This window comes from Rhea pennata, chromosome 29, assembly GCF_028389875.1.
Source record: "Rhea pennata isolate bPtePen1 chromosome 29, bPtePen1.pri, whole genome shotgun sequence".
NCBI classification, from domain to species: domain Eukaryota; kingdom Metazoa; phylum Chordata; class Aves; order Rheiformes; family Rheidae; genus Rhea; species Rhea pennata.
In genome coordinates this window covers 5108728-5130397 of record NC_084691.1, presented here as the reverse complement: position 1 = coordinate 5130397, position 21670 = coordinate 5108728, and the positions used below count along the sequence as shown (strand labels likewise).

The 21670-nt window shown below is 56.2% G+C and overlaps 1 protein-coding gene across 3 annotated transcripts in view; it reads right to left on the bottom strand.

The window, feature by feature from the left end:
- LRP1 (LDL receptor related protein 1) overlaps window positions 1-20711 on the bottom strand; it is a 98394-nt gene extending 77683 nt beyond the window's left edge. For all 3 annotated transcript variants that reach the window (XM_062597463.1, XM_062597464.1, XM_062597465.1), the window contains exons 1-2: window positions 20629-20711; window positions 853-975 (exon numbers count right to left, since the gene is read on the bottom strand). In XM_062597463.1, coding sequence (XP_062453447.1) covers window positions 853-975; window positions 20629-20701 — 196 coding nt within the window. In that variant the 5' untranslated portion in view covers window positions 20702-20711. The remainder of the gene's footprint in view (window positions 1-852; window positions 976-20628) is intronic.
- Between the last annotated feature and the right edge of the window lie 959 nt (window positions 20712-21670).

The following is a 21670-nucleotide window of genomic DNA, read 5'->3' as shown; positions in this document are numbered from 1 at the left end:
TGCTGTTGCCCCTTTTGGGACGAGGGCAGAAGTCAGGGTCGGCCAGTCCCTGCTTCCCCAAGCCCCTCAGGCAGAAGGGCAGGAGCCTGCACACCGGGGTTTCATCTGCTCCTCCCCAGCGCCTTCGGAGGGAGGCAATGCCTAGACGACAGCCCTTGCTGCACCCTACAGCCCGAAAGCCAGATGGGTTCAAGACTCAACCCCCAGGCCCTACTGGAGACAGCAACATCTGCACATGTCCCTGCTTCCAGCTCTTCTGTATCCGAGCAGCCCCTGAGTGCACGAAGCCTCATCTGGCATCAACCACCCCCCACACTACATCCTCAGTCCTACCGCAACCACCACGGTGGACTTTCTCCTTCAGTTCCCAAACATGAGACCAGAGGAGAGACCCACACAAGCTCTTCAAAAAGGGAAGCCACAGTGTTTCTCCTTTCAGCAAGTCTTGCTGCGTCCTCACCTTCAGCAGTCTGAGCTTTTCTAATGCAAATAAACTTTGAATGGGGGGGGGAGAGAAGAAAAGAAAAGGAAGTGGAGTGATACCCAGTTCCCAGGAGGCTGTTATGTTATGATGGATCAAGTCTCTCAATACAAGAGACACTGGGGGAGCAGCAGCTAGTGAGATAAATGGAAGAAACACACATGGACGGTTTGAATATCTACCACGAGCAGCCTAAATTCCCAAGGTTCCCCCCACTGCTTGCCAAAGGTGCTGTGAGCTTATGGAAAAATGTGAGCTGAGGTAGGACAGCTGTGCGATGATGCCTGTTCGGGACCCTGGAACGGCCATGCAATGAAAGAACAAATGAAATAAAACCAAAGATAATTATTAGGAAGGAAGGTCATACATACATATATCAGGCGATTCATCCGAGCCATCGGGACAATCCTTTTCCCCGTCACAGCGCCAGCCCTTAGATATGCACGTAATCTGATCTTTGCATGCAAACTGTTTAGGGCTACATGTCTTCGGTGCTGGATGAGAGAAGAAATAAAATAATGATAATAAATAAACAAGATCAGTTTCTTCCCAAAGACAAGTTACTTTAAAAAAAATTAATTAAAGACTAGATTGTTTTTAGTTTGATTTCTTTTTAATGGCTCAGCAAAAGTTTTTAGCCTGGCATCAGATCCATCAACCTTGCCCCTAAGGAAAGGAGAAAACTTAAACTGAAGCATTAATTACACTGTGAGAAAACAGGAACTGAGATCCATGATGTGCTAATAGATTTTAAAGATCATTTAACTTGGATGAATAAACTCCTGGGAGCCCAAGGCAGTTTATTTTCTATGCTAGACAGTAAAAAAGAAAAAGGAAAAAATCCAAATGAGAACAAATTAGAAAGTAACATTTTTAAAACCACGAATACTGCACCGCTAGCACACGCTGTAGCTGCTGTGTCCTTGCAAAGGCACATCCGTGTGGGCAGCACGGCCAGCAGCTCTAGCCGGAGCTGCAGTCCAAGATAGGGGAAGAAGGCCTGGTGCCCAGACCCATGTGTGAAGCGCCCGGCTCCCCTCCACTACCGACCCCAGAGCCCAGCGTCGGCCAGCGATATTGGGGCACTAACGGGCAGAGCCAGCAGACGGGCAGGGACGGGAATCTGAGACCCCCGTCAAATTCCACACGGAAGCACCAGAGTTTCCCAGGAATCTCTGTAGGACACACCACAACCCCGAGACAACAAGTCCCTCCAGGCCACATGAGCTGATCGACTCTGAACAAGAGCTAGCTGTAATATTTTGTCACAGGTTGAGGCCAGGGACAACCACGAGCATGTGTACTGGTTCCTGCTGGCAGATACTCCCCAACCCTTTGCAAAGCAGCTAGCATTAGCAGCAAAGGAATACAGAGACAGCAGCTTCCTTCCACTTTTGCATTGTTGGGTTTCATTTTCTAGACAGCAGACACTGCAAGAAAGCTCTTTTTTGGCTAATTCACAGCTGGCGGTGACTGCTCCAAACTTTTAAAAAAAATGCATATGCATGTGTACACAACACATGCAGAGTAAGCAGAACCAGACAGCAAAGACCAAATTACAACACAGGGCAGGCAGCAAAAGTTCAAGCAATAGCTGCATTCAAAAAGGGTCAAAATTTAAAGCATTCCTGGCTTCAGCCGTGATGTACTGCTCTCCCGGGCGAGGGCAGCGGACAAGCACAGAGGGGGGAGCTGAGCGCCTGGCGATCTTCTTGCAAGTTCCTAGGCGTTTCGCATTTCTCCTAGAGATTCAGCTCCTTGCAACACCCGCTTCTCTGCCAATTTCAGCTTTCGTTATAAAATAGCGAGTCCAAGCCCTTGGGAAGGCAGCAAAACTTGAAAACACAAACAAATGCAACTTGGAGAATTGATTAAAAGGCAGAAAAACACACAAATTCCCCAAACATTTATCTTGTGTCATCCCCAGCCTTCTGCTAAATTCTCTGCTCAAAGGACCCATTTAACTTCTCACATAACTCCCGATAAAGAGGGGACTCCGGGTTTGCTTTCCTGCCAATCACAGCAGGAAGCAAGACGAACGCGCATCGCTGGTCGGGCTGCAGCTGAGCCCAGAAGCAGGCGGGAGCCGGGGTGCGCGGTGGCTCTTGGAGAAGACCCAAGCCTGCGAGTGGGTGGGAGCAGGAGGGGCAGCCCCAGAGGCACCGTGTCCTCCGGGCATGAGGCAGGAGCTTACAGACTATGCTTCCCGTCAACAGAGGTTCCTCCTGATGCCCCGGGACAGGTCAGGCCTTGACGCAGAAAGGTTTATAATCCACCACAGCATCTGTTTATTTACGCTACCAGAACTCTGGTTCTTTTCAAGGTCCTTATAAACATCCCTAAACCAGCTCCGGGGAGACACGCCCCGAGCGCTTCCCTGAGCGCTTCCTGAGCCCCAGCTCTCCTCCAAAGCCTGCTCTGCCACCCTCTCCTCCTGGAGGAGCTCATCTTCCCCCTTCATCTTTGAGCCGCGAGTTTACCAAATACAAAAGTCATTAAAAATAAAAACCACAGCAAAGGCCTGACATTCCCTTTGGATTTCCTGCTCACCCTCATCTCTGAGGTCTCCAGCAGCCACAGTGACATGCCAGCGCAGAGAACCGCACAGCCTCCCACACTGGCTCCCGGGTGCACCCTCCTCCTCCAAAGGGCCCTCTTCCTCAAGCAACCACAGTTCCATGGCTCTTGCTGTCCTCCTCCCCCCAGAAAGGAGTAGACAGATTTAGGGAAGATGGGTAAATCCCCAGCAAGCGATCCTGAGGGTCCTGTCCAACATCAACACTGCTGCTACCCGCCTCTCGGCTGCTTCAAGCCCTGCAGGTTTGTGTCTGAGCTGGAGGAAAAAGCAGAGTCACGGCAGGATCTTCATCCAGCTGGTTTATCTTGCACAGGGGACATCAGTCCTGGAGCGGCAATGCTCACTAGCAGGATAGGAGATGAGCTGTTCTTTTGGTGATGCCACCCCTAACCACCAGCATCTGCATCTTCCAGACCCGCTGCGTCCCACGGCCCGGCTGCCATGCAGCAGGTCGAAGGAGAAAGCAAGTTGTCCTGTGGCTTGTGACATCTCCCTGAGGCAAGAGCAGGGCTCACGGGATCTCCTGCCAGCACTGACACCCTGCTCACGCGCTCCTTTGCCAGGCTGCATGGGTGTCCCGGTTCTCCTGGAGGAATGCCATCCCCGAAGACACGTGCTGCTCGCCCCTGCCCTTTCCAAGGCACACCAGCGTGTGGGCAGGTCCTGGAGCTAAGTTAGCCACTGGGAATAAAAATGGGTCTTCTAGCGTAGGGAAGTGCCAGCGAGCAGCGTGGCTGCCACAGGCCACGTTAGCGCCACGGAGCTGCATGTGATCGCTGCCTTGCAAAGCCTCGCTCGGGCGGCTCTCGCCCAGCCACCGGCAGCTTCACGGAGCAGAGAGGAGGCAGGTCCCTTCCCCACTCGCTGACCAGCCCTCCGGGCGCGCGGGAGCCGAACGCGCCGCCTGCTCCCACGCCGCGGCTGCCGAGCCTCAAACGGCCTCCGAGGAAAGCGCCGAGGCGCCCGAGTGCCGGCAGCCGCCGGCGCGGCGCTCCCGGGGGCTACGCCGCCCTCGCGAGCCCGGAGGCGCCCGCGGCGCGGGGAGGGGAAACGGGCACGCCGGCCGGCCCCGCCGCGGAGCCGCCCGGGAAATGGGAGCCTCTCGGGCAGCCGGGGAGCGGCTCGCGCCAAGAGGAAACTCGGCAGGGACGGGGGATGGCACGCCAAACGGCAGATGGTTATTCGGGTGCCGAGAAAGGCATCCTTCGTCCCTAATGGGGACGGGAGCAGACACGCCAGCAAGGGCAGCGCTGCGATGGGGACGCCGGGACGGCGGCTGCGCCGGCCGCTGCCGTGCAGGCGGCCCCGGCTCCACGTCAGACACGGCCAGTAACAGAAAGGGCTATTTAAAAACAAAACAAAACAAAAAAAACCTCACACACCGCAGAACACGTTTCATTTTTGCCTACAGCAAGAAATCGACGGCTCCCCTCGAACCTGACTATTTTAGGAACCCGGCGATTGGGAGGTTTTCACCTTGAGCAGAAGCCAAACTACCTTCAGCGCACACATGAGTACAGCATGAAAAGTGAGACAGGCTAGAAAGCAAACCACAGAAAAAGTTAAGAAAAAACAACTTCTTTAAGCAAGCCACGCTTTCTTACTCAGCCCAGCTCCTTCTCCTTCTCGTTGGGAGGAGATGGCCGGCTTTTCCTCTGCAAAGGAAACGGCACTGGCAATAAATATGGACTGGAATGAGCGTGATTCGCAAAACAGATGTTCTTAGAGGGAGGGGGAAAAAAGAAAAAGAAAGAAAAAAAAATAAATTGACTCCACATTCCTTATAGGTCTCAGTCCCCCAGCTACTCCCCTCCCCTCTACGCTCGCCTATGCGATGTGGCTCGTCGGCAGAGCCTGCCAAAACACACATCTCCCGCGCGGGCAGAGCCGGCTCGCTCCGAACCCGGCTCCGGACGTGCGCGCCCCTCGTAAACCTGCCTGCCCACGCGGTCAAGCTAGGTAAAAAGTCTCCAGCTTGTGATTTACGGGCAGGACGAACGGTGCGGCAAACAAACAAGTTTCATCTTCGCGTCTCTCCGCCAGAGCAGCTCTCGTTGCAGGGCCGGCTATGGCTGCCAGGCCTTGCCCCCCCCCGCGCGACGCCTCCCCAGCCTGCTCGCGTGGACTCACCGAGGGCGCGACAGAAGGACCCGCGAGGTTCCTCTGCGGGGCGGAAGCTGGGCATCCAACCTCCGGAGAGGGAGCGAAAGGGAGGCGACGGCATCCTGGCACAGACGGGCCGAAGGCTGCCCCCCGCGCTGCAGCCCGGCTGAAGATTGGCCAACGCGCTCAATAAGCCCAACAAAAATCAGTCACCTTTCATTTTTCTAAGAATAGTAACATCTTTTTATCTTCATTCTCCCCTCTACCACCCAGCTGTCATCCTTGAATTTCAGAGGGAAAAAAAAACAATGCGACAATTTATTCATTTTCTGCTTTAAAGACTCTTCAGCCTTCTCAGAGTGTCTCTGAAGCCATGAGATACATTCACTAGGAGAAAACACCAAGGCGCGCACAAGCCTAGGCTCTCCTGTGGTCACTTGAGTCCAGGGACGGGAGCTTCCTCACCAGGCCCCAAGTCTCATGCCAAAACTTGCAAGAACCGAGAGCCGCGGCCAAGACGCTGCCGTAACGGGAGGATGTCCACACGCAGCACACTGAATCTGCCAGCTCATGCCTAACGTACATCCCTCGGCTTCCTCAGCTCTGAGGAAACTTGACGGGCTAATGGAGACATTTAACATCACAAAACTAAATTTCATAGGCACATGTTTTTTCAATGCACGTAGGGGGGTTGTTAGTTTTGCATTTAAATACAAGATCTCCAAACAGTTCAAATGCATTTTTGCAATTCTTCCATCTGGATCTCTCATACTGGAAGATTCAAACCAGATCCGCTGCTCCATCGTAGCTTCTATTTTCATGAATGACGTTGCTGTTAGCACGCAGAACTATTCCCCTTTGGAAAAGCCACAGGTATGTGCTGTTCGTAACTTATTTGGGTTGGAGGGGGAGGGGCTGTTTCAACTGCTAAGTAAATATTGACTTTAAAGTACATATTTTTTCCCTTTTCCTTTCAAGTCTGTCTGCTGCATCTAAATCATGAGGCATTAACCTCGTTTAAAAAAAGAAAAAGACAATTTTGAGAAGAAAAGCTTGCCTCAGCTTTGCAAGAGAGAAATAGCTGAACGGAACCAAAACGCCATTCATAAGAAACACGCACGCCGCCTTTGCTAGCAAAAAAAGCCACAGTACGTCCCAGGTGGGAACCCAGAGGAGTGCCCAGAGCCCTGGAGCGGGTTTGCTCGGTGTTTCTCACCCTCAGCTCCCTGGGCACACAGCACCCTGCAGCTCGGCCCCGCTGCACAGGGCTCCCGGGCGGCACCGACTCCTGGGGCCATTCCCGTCTCCAGGACCATTGCAACAGCGCTGGGCGGAAGGGAGAGAGAACTGGCAGACATGGAGGAGAGGATGCAAAAGCTCCCGGTGACGACAGAGCCTGCCCAAGAGCCTCCATCCCCAGCAGGGAGTGGGGAGTAAAATCATATTGCAACTTCTAAGGGCTGCTCTCATCTTAAGGAGACAGCGGTCAGCTGACTCCAAACGGATCCCAGGGGAGACGATTTGAACACTAGCGCACATGCGGAAACCTGGACGTGTTCGGGCGGGAACGCACCCCCCTGCCAAGGCAGCCCCTTCCCTCCCGCTTGTGCCAGGCAGCTCGGCTGCCTTCAGACAAAATGCATTAAAAGGCAAAAAACAAAAAAATTGCATTTTAAATCAAATTCAGAAGCTGGGAGATGTGTGTGGATTGAGATTCCCCCTTGCCCCCTCCTGTCCCCTGGCCCCACGGACAGGACCTTAGAAGAATGAATTGGAAAATGGCAGAAGATGGAACCAGATGAAACAAATAGATGGCGTTTTCAGGCCTCAGAAAAAAATCAGCTTGATCATACAAAATGTGGGCAGGCTCCAGCCATGCAGTGGAGGGTGTTTCAAGAAAGGAAATGCTTTCTTCTTTTTTTTTTTTTTTTTTAAGCTTATCTGCAATTCAAATGCAAAAAGGAAAAAAAAAAGAAAAAAGAAAAAAACCCCACACATTTGCAGCCCAAAGAAATGGGCTCGGTGCTGGCAGCATTGCTGGCAAGGGGCCATGCCCCCGAGGAGATGCCCCGAGCGGCGCAGGGCACCCCTTCCCCTTTGCTGTGGGGAGGGGGGGGACACCCGGGGGTCAGCCAGGACCACCAGCACGAGGCCAAGCGCATCCCTCCTCTGCCTTTGCCTGCTCAGGGGGGTTATTCCCTCTTACTTATCCCAGGAAAAAGCAGCGGGGGTGTTTACACTGCCAGCAGCCTGGAACCCAAACAGAATACGCTGTTCTGCATCAGGAGGCAGTTATTTATGGCTTGTGGCTAAAGCAGATAACGCTCCCTCCAGGGACTGGCCTGCACTGTGCAATAAAGCAATTGCACTTTATAGATTAATAGGCTTTTCATCTGGAGAGCACTCTGCCAGGAGCCCAGGGCCACCCGCGGCTGCCGGGGCTGCGCGGGTCCCGAGACGGAGCAGGGGGACACAGCTGAGGGAGTTGGCTGCTGCATTTCATTCCACCTGGGACGGGCATCGGCGAACTGACAGCTCAAAAGGACTGGAGTCAGGCCAAAACCACTGGCCTTAATTCATTAGTCAACTCAATTTCGCTGGCTTTGCAAATAAGAACTTTGTCTAAAATGGGGAAACGGACTAGAACAGCTATTGTGGAGCGGGAGCAGGCAGAAAGGGCCCTTTGAGAGGCCACTCCGCCGGAATAAAAGTCACTTTCATCCCAGAATAATTAGCGTGCTCAGAGTACACTAATGAATCCCGCATAAAGGGACTTTTATTCCCAAGGCAAAGGTCCCACACGGGGGAGCTATTCTGAACACGCTGGGCTCCTGCGCGTAAACACCGTGGCGCAGGGCTGCGTCGGGCTCGGCCAAGCGGCCCACGAGCAGGCGCTGGGTCCCACCGCGGCCTGCAGACCCAGCTCCATCCACCACATCTTCACGGGAGAAGCAGCAGTCTGATTTACTGCTATTCCAAGAAACCTCACCGGAGCAAGCGAGAGGAGGCAGCAGAGCAAAGCCTCAACGGCTCCCTGCTCTCCCACGAGGGCAGCGATCAGCAGCTCCTTTCCCCGAGCAGGGATTTTAGCCATGACCTATTTGCAGCAAACACGGCTCGGCAGCTGAGGAAGAAACATGACAGATACGGATGGGACGCCTCCTCCAGGCGTGCACAGGGTGGCTGTCAGGAAGGGAAACGGCCCCGTCCCCCACCCCGCTATTTCAGAGAAGCGGAGCCGGACTACTGGTAAAACCCGCCCCAATGCAAACACCGACCTGCCGACCTGCTCGTAAAGAGACAGCGGCATCTGAACAGGAACACAGGAACACTGCTTCCGATGCCAGGTGGGGAAAACCCTCTGGCTCCAGCCACACCCGCCAGGATACTTTCCAGGCACAAGACGCATGCAAAGCGGCAGGTTCCCAGCGACCGTGCACGTGTCAGCGTGCAATGGGGGAGAGTTGGGGTTTCTTCCACTATGGACTCCCGGGAAGCTGCACTGTGCAGTGGCTTCCAGGCGGCTTTGCACAGACGTTGCTGCTGGTGAGAGCACCGATGCACCGCCTCGCTTCATCCCACACCAGCGCCGGGGTCCCAGCACACCTGGAGGGGGATCGCCCAGGGCCAGAGCCACGTGCCGGCTGCGTGGAGCGCTCTGCACATCTGGCTGCCCAGCGAGGCGCTGGCACGTGGGAACGCCACCAGCACGGGCTCGGAGGGGACACAGACACTCCCACAGACGGCACCCGCTGCTCCCAGGTGCAGGGACCACAGTGCACACTGACGGGGGGGGAGGCCCAGCATGGCCCCGTGCCACGAGCAGCCGAGCAGAGGGCAGCAGGCAGCTGCCTCCCCCGCCCAGCCCTGCCTCCGCATCCGGGGACCGCTGCGAACCCACGGCTTTGGGGACAGCAAACCCGCTGGCAGCTCCTCGCAAACCAGGGACCGCTCTGGCTCCTGGGATGCTTTCTGCACATTAACCCGCATTAAAGCATCAGTGAAGACAGGCAAGGCAGGTTTCAGGGCGGGTTTCAGGGCAAATACTCTGGGCACAGCTTGTAGAGCACTTCAGACCCCCAAGAGCGGCACAGGGACCTGCGAGGGGCTGGGATAAATGCCGAGCCCCAGTGCAGCGAGTAGTCTTGTCCGCTCCCAGCCGCAGGGAGGAGGGAAGACACCCCCGGCTCCAGAGAGGTCTCCCATGCACAAGAGAAACAGCCCCCGAGGCCGCCGCTCCCACACAGAATCGGGGCTCTCCCCACTCCCAAGACGTGCCCCGCATGGAGCTGTCTGCGAGGCCCAGAACAGAGCAAGGGGAAAGAGGAAGGAAAAAGGAAAAAAACCACACACACGGCCATAACTTCCATGCAGGAATAAATCCAAAGCACAGCTGGCCTGCCCTGCTTGCTGCGCGGCGGAGCTGAGCGCCCGCCATGGTGGGGGAGACCGAGCCCCGCGGCAGCACCAGGGACAGAGGCGCAGGACGCCTGGGCCCCAGTGTCCTCCTGCAGCCCGGCGCACGGCCAGGGGCTCCCACTGCTGCCCAGTTTGCGCTGGTGGATTTGCAGGCTGCATCCCACAGACACCTTCGGCACCAGCTCTCCTTGTCCTTTGCCCTCTGAGGCATGGAAATACCCGAGGCGATCACTCTCAGAGCAGCAGCACCACAGCAGCTGCAGCGTTCGGCTCCAGCGGACCTTTCCCCATGCAGCCCCCACAACCCAGCTGATGCTGCAGCCCTTGCCAAACCTCCGGTATTCTGTTAAGCGCAAGCGCACACACGATATCCCAGGACACGCTCTCCCTGTGCGAGGGTTAATGCAGACAGGACGGTAGGTTTGCACTTCAACGTTCTGCTCTGACAAAGCCATTTAGCTGCATTTTAAGAGGTAAAGAGGGAGAAAAAAAATCTTTGGCATGATGAAATGTCCCATCTGTTTATAACTGGTAAAAATGATTAAAGAGGAATCTGGTACAGTTATGTCTGGTCTGATTTTGTGTTCCAGACATTACCCTACCCCCTCGGCGTCTCTACCAGCACGGTTCAGCTGCACAACCAATTAACTACTTGTTCGTGACAGCCTGGATGCTCCAAGGTGGTCGGTGCAGGTTAGGGACTCTAGTTTGCCTGTTTTCACCTTTTTCAAGCTCCAGGAATCATTATGACTTTTAAAAAGCCAGAAGAGCGCAGGGCTGGGCTGAGGGAGGGTTTCGAAGGTGACGATGGCACCCTAACAGCTGCAGAGGAGAAAACCAAGCTGGTGAGTAAGTGCAGTTCGACTCCAAAATCATTCTTCTGCAGAGAAAACATGCTCAGGGCCACAAAAGGAGATGCGAGTGAACCCATCTGGAGGGGTTGGATGTGGCCTGGGAGGGCTCCGGCAGAAAATGAGAGCTCTCTGTTCCCGACGCAGGCGCTTGGGGAAGGCAGGGACACAGAGTTGCTAAACCCACATCAGGGCCTGTTGGTAGGCTCGCTCCAACCGGCCTTGAGCAATCCCAGGGAAACGGATGAGGCGGGAAGCCTTTCCCCATTGCACAGTCAAGAAGAGGGGGCCACAGAAACCTCAATTTTCATTTGCACAAGCAGGGAATGAAATTTCCCTTCTTGAGGGAGAAAAACTGCTGAGGAAGCTCTGGCATTCTGCTTGTAGAGCAAAGGCCCTCTACTCTGTCCGCCCCATGGTCTCTCCAAGCCCAGACCACAAAAGAAACCCCAGAAATTCTGATGCCCCAGATGCCCTGGTCCCCAGCAGGGACAGGCAAGACACAAGCCCTGCACCATGGCCCACGGGCAGTTTCCCCTCCCGGCGCGGGACAGGAAGGTGTTCAGGCCTCCTGCATCCAGCAGCTTCCGCACTGGCCCCTAGAAAGGCTGCTGCTGTAGGAAGTATTAAAACCAACTGTTTCCTTTCCTAAACAATAAAAAAGCACTACCTCAGAACTCGGCACACTGAGGGACAGGAGGAGGAAGCAATTCACTGCCCTCCGAGCCCAAGCGTCTCCCTGGCCCCAGGCGGGTGCCACTCACGCTGCGGGAGCCAGCGCCGCTCAGCGCCACGCCGGCACGGAATCAGCTCTCCCACGAAATCAAAGCTGCTCTCAAGTGGCATATATCAGGTGGGAACAGCTCTCCTGGCCAGGAAATCAAGCCAGATTGCATTCCAGGGGATGTCCGCTTGCACAGGGGGAGATTTGCTCATCCCTTGGATGAGAGTGCCTCGAGCAGCAGCTTGCAAAGAGCCTGCATGCCCGAGAGGGGCAGCTGCCCTGCAGGAGACAGCAGGGTGCCTGGTGCCTGCTAGCAGCCCCAGAAGAAACAAGCCAGGCCCAGTCCTTGCAGAGCGGGGAAAGGCATTTCTGCACAGGAACACCTGCTTACACAGGGCAGGGGGAAGCAGGGGGACAGACGAAGAAGACATTGTTCCTCCCCAGGGTCACTGCTCTCATCTCGCAACTGCAGCCTTTGAATCCGCTTCCAGTTTTCCAGGACAAGATATTCAAAAATCTTCAACAAATTCCAAGAACAGCAAAAACAAAGTTGCAGGATACTGCAGACACCTCTCTGCTGGGTCTCACAGAGCATCACAGCAATACCCAGGGGCTCTGTCCAGTGGGGATGCAGAGAAAGCGACAAGGGCTCTTCCGCAGGGAAAGCAAAATGCAATTAGCCCCAGAAGCCTGATTAGCAGGTATAGAGTCATGACTGCTCCTGGCACAGCCCATCTCGCCAGCAAAATGAAAGAGGCAAAGATGCACTTGACTGTTCATCAGCTACAATAAGCTGCTGCTTGAATCCATTACCCAGCGAGCACTCGGTCCCCGCTCTCAGATGTCTGTAGCAGCGCCTGCAAACAAAGAGCTGCACCATATTAAGTAAATGGACTAGATTGATGCGTTTCAAAGCTCTGGGCAGATTAAAATAACAATTTGCCTGGCAGTCCACAGAAAATAAAACGCAGCTAGGTCTCAGCGAGGCCTAGGCAGAGGAGCAGCAGCACGGCGCCGCTCCGGCAGCATTCATCCTTTCGCAGCCGAAAACCTTCCCCTTAGCACAGTCACCAAGGGATGAAAGTCAGAGCTCTGGATTCAGCAGCAAATTTATAAGGAAACAATTATTTCCTCCTCCTTCCCAAGCCAGCAGCCCAAGTTATTTATTAAGTTAACCACGCGTTCGGGGTTCACCTTGCCTTTAACCTGCCAGTCGCCAACTCGGGCACACAAAGAGCAGCAATCAAGAGCTCTTTAAAATGCATGCTCATCCCTGTCAGGAGCGGTGCTTCAGCTCAATTCCGAGAAACAGCAAATGCAAGAGGCTAATTAGTCCACCCAATTAAAGATGCAACCTTCAACTCAATTAGACTCTTTCCCAGTCATCTGCAATTCACATTTGGGTGCCTCAGTCCACACATTTTGGAAGAAATTAAGAACCTGCTTGCCTCTTCCTCAGCAGCCAGGAGTGCTCCACGGCCGAGGATGCTTTTCTTGCTTGTTGTCTGCACTGCACCTACCCCAGAGAAGCTCTGAGCTGCCAGCAAGGCCGTTAATCAAAATTTTGGTTGCCTACCCCTCAAGCCCATGATTAGTCTTAAGCAATGCTGGGACTGTCTTTAATCCGGCAAAGCATCTGCATGATTGTAGCTTTAGCCTGTTTGGTTCCCTTGGCTAAGAAAGGACATTGTACGTCTATATTTAGCACTTGAAATGGCTGGACTGCACTGGAGAGTGCAACCTCGCGCAACGGAGTAAGATTCAGCAAAACAGTCCTCACAACCCACCCAGCATTTTCCCTTCTTTAAATAAGAGGCACAGAGGGAAAAAAACAAGAAGTTTGAGCTGAACTAGAAAATGCTGAAAATATTTGCTGCTGCTGCTGGCAGGACAGGCTGCCAAGGTACATTAAATGTAAGTGACTGAAAAGTTAAGTCAACAGCAAAGACTGGTCTGTAAATAGCTCCAAGTTGGTCTTGCACTGCCCTGCGCAACACAGAGGAGAGGAAAAACCCATCTCCTCCACAGCAGGCTTCAGCATGGATAAACGGCTGCAAGAGCAGGGCTGCGACGGGGGCTGGAGGCAGCAATATCCGCGCTCTGCCTGCCCTCAGGAATAGCAGTTTTACTCGGACTCAGCTTACAGACACCGGCAGGGTGTCAGGTGAAGGGCAAGCGCGCAGTGCCCGCCACGGCCAAGAGGCTGCTGCAGGACCCGAGCCCCTGCACACCAAGAGAGGGACACTGCAGGGAATGAATCCAGAAGTCACTCGGCAGGAGGTTACACGGATAAAATCCAGTCCAAGCACAACGAAAGTCTTGTCTGCTTGGCAGAGCGCAGAGACCACAGGAAGGAAACGGGAGAGATGCATTCATCGCTGTCGGGCTGAGTCAAGCTCGCCTTGCCGGCACCAGGAACACGCAAACTCTCTAAGGAGCCAATTTCTCAACCCTGGAATTGTTGGATTCACCCCGACTCATCCACTGGGCTTCAGACACAACTCTCCTACACATCCAGGCCTCTTGGCCAAACCCTGTGACTTGCTGGGGAAAACAAGCAGCGTAATTACTTTGCACTTTTCCATTGCCCCCTCCTCAGCCCTGCAAGCAGACTCGCAATGCGCCAGGAAAGGTGAGGCACCCAAGGTGGGGTTGGCTTGGCTGCCACAGGAGTCTGCGACCCTGGGGAGCACAGAGCAAGGGCTTTATCCGAGGGGTTAGCTGAAGCCGGACAGTCCAAACAAAGAGCTTAATGCAGATCTGGCAGCTGAAATCACTTCACAGGCTGAAAGAGGAACCTCCTGCCCCACGACAAGGCAGCGTTTCATCCGCAGTTACCACTGCATTAATCATGGCAGCTCAGCTGAACCGTGGCACAACCAGCTCTGGAGAACCCAGCCTCAACCTCTGCGCTCGGGCCTGCCCCAGCTCCTTTGCTCTCAGGAAGCATCTCCTGGGCACCTTGGAGTCCAAGGCCTTGTCCATCAGAGGTTCAGTGGGAAAAAAGATCATCCATACAGCACGTAGGCTGGGGAGTTATCCCAAAAGTACAAGAGAAACTTCAGAGGAGCTACAGGCTGGCAGCTGGCACAGCACCCAAGGCTCAATCCCTCCTGTCTCCTTGGGTACCAGTGCTATAGCAAAGCAGCAGCAGAAACCTCCCAGCTGCAAGGGAGCTGCACAGCAATGAGTGTGAGCAGGGCACTGGTTTCCAAGAGGGAGCAGCAAGACTGCACATGAACAGGCTCTGGACCCCAGCAGACATGAGATGGTAGAGAGACCTTGGCTACAGGAACCCACCTGACAGCAAGAGCAATACTCCTATCTACCTCATTATCCCTACACAATAATGACCAGCACAATCATCAATTAATGGAAGCGACAGCACAAGGAAACACAGAGCACATGCCAACAGCTACTCTGCAGATGCGCTGAATACCCAGTATCCCCAAGACTGCCACAGCCAACTCTAACACCCATCAGGGAGGTTCCCCATTTCCAAGCCTTGGGACCTCATCTGCCCAAAGCACTCCCCCACTGCCTCTCTCCAGCCCCCACCGTTAATTACAGTCTCTCCAAACTGCAGATCAACTCAAAACTCCAGGAGACATGGAAAACAAACAGAATGTTACTAGAGTTGTCAAGGAAGACATCCTTGGATGAGGAGTGAAAGGAGAGGGGCTGAGCTCAGGCCATACAAAGTCCTTCCTTCCTCATGGCAAGACAATTGTATAGACCCAGGGCCAGAAGCGGTCCAGGTCCTACAGAATAAGAGGAGAAATCGAGGCAGAGGCCATGCAGAGGCGTAATCAGACCTGCTCAGAGAGCGTACAGCAATGCCTTAGCTGCCAGGCTATGTGCGGATGTCGTGATGCGGCTCTGCCAGCATCCAAATGGATCAGACCCACCAAGGGAAGAGGAAAGGGGGTTCCATCTCTGTACAGCAGCTGGGAACTGAAGCCCTGATGGATGAAACTGCCTTTTTGAGGAGCCAGGGCTTAGTCAAATTCCACCCTGGAGCCATCAGCCTTCCCCTCATGTTTCACAGCCATTACAAGGCAGATTTATAGCTCTCCTGCTTGCCTGAGCATCCTTCCCCTTTTCCTTCAGGATTCACACCTCTCCTCACCCACCCCCCAGCCATAACCCTGCTACAAGCATTGCATACAAGAGAGAGAACTCCATTTCCCAGCCCAAAGCCCCACTCTTTCACCCCAAGGAAGGGGTGCAGAAGCAGGGGGACATCTGCAGACAGTGGTGGAGAGGAGGGTCCAGCAACCCCCAGCCCTCTGTTTGGTTCTTCCTTGCCCAGTGGCACAGCCTAATTGGAGCCCGAGCACAGCCCAGCACCAAAGACTTTCGCAAGCGCCTCACGGCTCTGGAAGCACTGTGCTGGTCACACACACACAAGAGCCAAGATTTCACAAATGCCCTACTGCGAGCAGGCAGCGGGCAGCCAGCCCCAGGACAGCACACCATCCACCCTGCAAAGCTTGCCCCAACTTCTGCAACGGAGGAGCCAGGATGTGGAAGCTGCTGGCCCCACAGTTGAGGCAAGCAACACGGTCAGCAGATGAGAGGGCTCAAGCCCCACTGCACACACTCGCAGGGCAGCCCCAGCACGAAACCAAGGCCACGGCCCACCTCCCACCAGCTCCCCCAGAAGTGCTTCTCACCCGCTTCATGAACCAGTGTGGAGCCACCTCACCCACCCAGGAGCCAGTGGGACACTCTGTCCTTCCCTGCCCACCTCTGCAGGCAAGAAACGGGAGCAGGAATGCCAGCAAGCAGCTGTTTGTCGTCAGGGCTTTGGAGCAGGAGTCTGTGCAAGGATGGAGAGAAGGGGAAACATCCCTGCAGCAATAGAGGGACAAGGGTAAAACTTAAAACACAAAACCAGAGACACCTTTCAGCAGAGCAGCCCTCAGACCAAGTAGGGCCAACACTGCTGGGGCAAGGTTGGACACCCCACAACCCACCTGGCCACTTCTGTCCTGGAACAGGCACCTTGATTGTCAGGCCCAGGACAGAGTCTCCACCACATGAGCAGGCAGAGGGCCACCGCAGTCATCACTTCTTGCGTAAAACCACACCTCATCCCCAAGCCTGTAGAGATGCCAGCAGAATGCTGGTCCCTTCTAAGCAGAGGGAGAAAGACCTGAAGCCTCTCCAGCAGGTTAGGTGACCATTTGTCTTCCAGCTTCCCCCAAACACTGTTTCTCCATAGCCACATTGCAGTTGATCCCATCTCCAGAAAAACAGTGCTTGCAGCTAACCTCCTGGGAGCCCCTCAGAGGGGCTTTCCAAAGATGGGCCCCAGGAAGATCCCCTCTGCATACCCTGAACCCACTCAACCAACCCCTGCCTCATCGCCCTGTTCCCTGAAGGGAAATACAAGAGAAGGACTACACTTTTGAATTCCTGCCCAAGAGCATCATGTAGCAGAGAGTTCCTCAGGTTGAGCTATTTTGTTTTTTTTCCTTTGCTTTTGCTCATCAGCTTTAAGCCTCTTGTTTCTGTGACTAGAGACTCCCTCTTCCTCCCACCCTAGGAGGTTTGCTGAGACTAGGTGGCACTCAACTGCCATTGCCTTTTCGGAAACTCTGCAAGAGTCAATCCCTACAGTGACCTGCCCAAGACAAATCTCTCCACTCTATCCCTAGGACCATTTAGGTTCATTCACAGCTGTTGGCATAGGTGCCTGCACCCTGGCCATCTCACAAACTCGAAATGGGAGACTGCTCCCACTCAAAAAGAGCCCAACCAAATGAGACACTGTCAGAATGGGGAAGGAAGAGTCACCCCATCCCTGCCCTGCAACAAGCCTAACAACCAGGTTCGGGTCCCTTGAGACACTCCCCTATCAGACTGAAGTTCCTTGTTAAGTGAAAAAGCATCTGTGTTTCTCTTCCCAACCTCTCTCTCTGCCAGGTTCCTGGGGAGTGAGTCACTCTTGCAAAGCTAAATCTAGACATTTTGGCTGCTCCACACATCCACACCTTGCCAATCACGCAAGACTGCAAGGCTCATCCTACTCCAGCAGCAAGATCCAGAAACACAAAAGCTGCCCCAGTTTGAAAAAGCCCCTCACAAGAGCACTCCCATTCTCCTGTACTGACAACGGGCAGCACCCAAGACATCCAAAGCCTCTTCTGCCATCCCCAGCCAGAGCAGGGAGCCAGGGCCAGTGGGCAGAGCTGAAAACAGAGGCACAACTCACAGGCAGGCCACCCTGGCCAGCACAGCTCTGCACTGCTGGAGCACCAGGGGTGATGTCTGATGGTCTGCCATGCTTTAATACCTCCATCCCCTTCAAGCTAGCAGTCACCCTTCGCATTCACACAACGCCTGCAGAGGTCACAGCCCCTGCTGTAGCAGATGCTGCAAACACAAAAACATGATCCAACACTCACCAGCATGAACAGAAAACAGGTCTCGCCCAGTGAATCCTCCACACACCTCCATCCAGCCTCAATGGGAAGCAGCATCACCCCTCACCTCCTGCTCTGGACCCCACACACAGGAAAACCAAGTCTGCCCCCACCCCTGCACCAGGCAGGCAATCACCACTGCTCCCAGATGGGGATTCAGCCAGCACCCAGCAGCTGCAGATCAAGTACAGGCTCGTGGCAAAGGGAAACCAATTAAGGTGGAAGTCTACTCTGTTCTCTAGGAAGAAGAGACTCTGGATGCCAAGGCATTTGAGGAACGAGGAAAGACTTGGGTGGGTTTTGCTCTTCATCAGCCTTACTCGTGCCCTGGAGGAGAAGCACCAAGAGCCAGAAGGGTGCAAATAGCCTCCGCTCCCTCCCAATTCACAGGCTCCTGTGGAGCATGTGAAGACAGCACAGAGAGAAGACAACATGGAGCAGCAGGGACAGGGAGGATGAGGCAGGATGCAACAGGCCATGCACAGCTATTCTCACCTTCACACACCATCCACTCCACCCAGTGATGCCTCAAAGTGATGACGACACAAGAATGCAACGCAGGAGACTCGCACAGGAACCCCAAGCTTAGAAGCACAGAGAGACTGGGGCAGCTCGGACATCTGCTACAGAGCAGAGGATTCCACTGCAGCCCCTAGAAGTGGCCACTGCTCTACATCCATTGAACACGGTGAGGCTCTGGACATGTGTGAATGCGCTTGGGGAAACGCATGCCCTACGCGCACGCACCCATGCATGCCGCTTGCACACATGAGACATGCCAGGCCACCAAAGCAGCGAGTCACTCTCGCTGCCCCAACCACAAACGTTTCCAAAATAGTGGTGGGGCAAGCCTGCACTGCTTCTCCCTAAGGCTCCTGGCATGGTTCGCCTGTGCAGCACAGCCCAGGGAGGTTCAATGCCCCAGCAAGCGGAAGAGGAGCCCTGCAGAGACAGGAGTTGGGCACCAACGCCCTTTGTCCCCCCCGAAAAAGCTTCCGCCCGCCCCATCTGCTGGACTTTGTCTCCTATCTCTTCTACCACTGAAGCCAGGGAGGGATTAATAGCTTCCAGCAAGGCACACCAAGGGAGTGGGCAGGGGGGCAGGTGCAGTACTGGTCTGTGAATAAGGAAGGAGCACATGGAGGCTGGAGCCCTGCACCTGCTCCCAGCCCTGCCCCGGACTGTTGCACCGTGCTGCCCCTGTTACCCAGGCCCCCCGGCCGGATCCCTGCAGCCAAGCGCCACGGTCCACGCCATGCTCCAGCAGACACCACGGGGCGCCAGCCTCTCAGACCGGCTCTGTCAATGTTTAGATGATGGCCTCTGCAGAAGCAGCAGGACTCCCCAAAACCCTCTCTGCACCCTTCCCTCCTCGCCTCAGGAGGCTTCTTGCACCTACAGCTCCCCAAAGGGCACGTCTCGCAGTGCCATGCTTCACAAAGGCTTTTGGGGTTGGCGCACCACGAGAAGGGAGAGGCTGCCGCGTGGGGAGGCACGGAGCCAGCCGTTCGGGAGCAAAGGGGTTGTTTCTGCGTTGCTGCACCCGGGTGGGGAGCAGTGCACAGGAACTTCCCTTCAGCACATCGCTGCCGTGCCGCTGTAGCCCGGTTTCCAAAGGCAACCCAGCTTATGTAATGATGGACGCCTGTCCCTCCCGCCCCCACCAACTTCTGAATTCGGCGGCTGTGAACCGCAGCAAAAAGAAGAGGAAGATATTTCAAAGGTACTGGGGCTACGCGAATTCTGGGGGCACAGTCAGACCCGGAGCTGCAGCCGTGCTGCAGGAGGGCACGGACACTGCTGCACGTGCCGCCCTGGGTGCCATGTCTGCCCTTTGGTGCAGGATGAGGACCATGGCACGAGCCACTAATTTGGGGCAGGAGAGGTAATTTGGGACCAGGGCGTCATCCAGCCTTTGCTGGCACCTCCTGCCCTGCCCCGGTGCCGCTCCTGCCTCTACCACGAACCAAATAACCACAGCTTCACCCAGTTCCCTCCAAGGTGGGAGACCAGAGGGGACAGAAGAGCTTTCCCAAAATATTCCCCTCACCAATAAACCACTTCAGATCCTCCTGCCTTCATCAGGCACTTCTGCACAGAGAGAACCCATAAGAGGAAAGTGCTGAAAGCAAACCCAGAAACAACCCGTTTCTGGGCTTTTAAAGGAAAAAAACAGCCTTCTGCCCCACACATTCAAACGTCTCAAGGAATAACTTCTCTGCTGGCCGCGTTTGTTAGGCTGCCAGCTCCTCGACGCACTTACACTGCCAATAACAGCCCCTTGCGCATTCAAAGCCTGCAGCGACTGAGCTGACGAGCTTGCGAAAGTATTTACTGAATAGATCAATACTAGCAGGGAACCCGACGTGCGCTGCTTCGGAAAACACAAGCAGCTGGACAGGGAGACCAGACGGTCCGACCGCTCGGTCAGTATCCTCCCCCTGGGGCCGGCTGGGGCAGGAGGCAGAACTGCTCCCGCTCCGGATCTGCCGCCCGCACGGAGCGAAGGAGAAGCGAAGGAGAAGCGAAGGAGAAGCGCCGAGCTCCCGCATTATGCAAGAGCGGGCGCGCGGGCGGGAGCGCCAGGCCGGTTCTGATCCCCACGGGAAGGCGACGCTCGGCGGATTTCTCGGCCAACCCGAGGGGCGAACACCGCCGCGATGGCTTATTTACAACTTCCCTGCTCGGCTACAAGGGAATAAAAAGCCTTTCTGATTCCGGGGCGGGGGGGGGGAACCCATACCGATGGAGCGTTATTGGAGTTAATGGAAAGGAATGGAGAATTACCTTCCAGTAATGTACTGGGGGGGGGGCATTTTGCTTTATTTGCAGAAAATCTGGGAAAAGTTAGCAACGGGAGGAGGAGCTCGTCGCGCTCCCCGGGGGCGCCCCCCCGCCCCGAGTCCGCCGCGCCCCGCGCCCCTCGAGGGGACGAGCCGGGCCGGCGGCCGCGGCGGCCCCGGGCCTCGCCCGCCGCAGCCCCGCCGCGGGCGGCGCGGCGCCGCGGCGGCGGCGGCCCCCCTCCCCGGGCGCGGACTCACCGTCGAGGGCGCGGGCGGCGGGCGCGGCGAGCAGGGCCAGCAGGCAGGCGGCGAGGGGCAGCGGCGGCCCCATGCCGGCGGTGCGGCGGCGGCGGCTCCTCACGCCGTGCTGCCCGCGGGGCGGCGCGTCCCGGGCCCGCGCACCGACATCCGCGGAGGGCGGGGAGGGGCGGGGAGGGCCGGGGCGGGCGGCGAGCGAGGCCCCTCCGCCTCGCGGCCTGGGCGGCGGCGGCGGCGGCCCTCGGGACGGGGCGGCCGCGGGGGCGGGGGGCTGCGCGCGCCGCCGCCGCGGGATGGAGCGCGCCGCCGCCCGGTGACGTCACCGGGCCCGGGCCGCCGCGCGGGGGGCGGGGGGCGTCGCGCGCCGGCGGGAGGGGAGGGGGCGTCGTGCTCGGCGCCCGCGCGGTGCGCATGCGCGTGCGGGGCGGGGGCTGCGGGGTCCTCCGCTAGCCCGCGGGAGGGGAAGGGAATGGGGGGGAGTGGGATTAGGGGATGGGGAACGGGCATAGGGGCTGGGAATGGGGAGTGGGGTGAGGGGCTGGGGGACCGGGCATAGGGGCTGGGTGATGAGTGTAGGAGCTGGGGCAGGGACGGGAATAGGCATGAGGGGGTAGAGATAAGGAATGCAAATAGGGGATGGGGCAGGGAATGGGGATGGGATGGGGATGGGGAGAAGGGATGTGGGTAGGGAATGAGGCAGGATATGCGGCAGGGGGATAAGGAACGAGGATAGGGGCTGGGAATGGGGCAGGGAATGGGGATAGAGGCAGGGGCTGGGATACGGGCTGGAGGGTAGGAGAAGGTGCTGGGATAGGGGCTGGGGGCCAAGCCAGGCACCCTGCGAGCAGGAGGGGACCCAGGTGGGGGGCTCATGCCACTCTAGTGTGGGCGCTGGGCCCTTCTGCCCCCCAGCTGTTCTCTAGTGCTCGTCCCGGGGGGGCTCAGGCTGGCACGGCCAGACAGGACAGAGGCACCCCGTGGCACCGCAGGTGCCCTCCCCAAACATCCCGTGCCTGCAGGGAACCCTGCGCCCCTGCAGCGG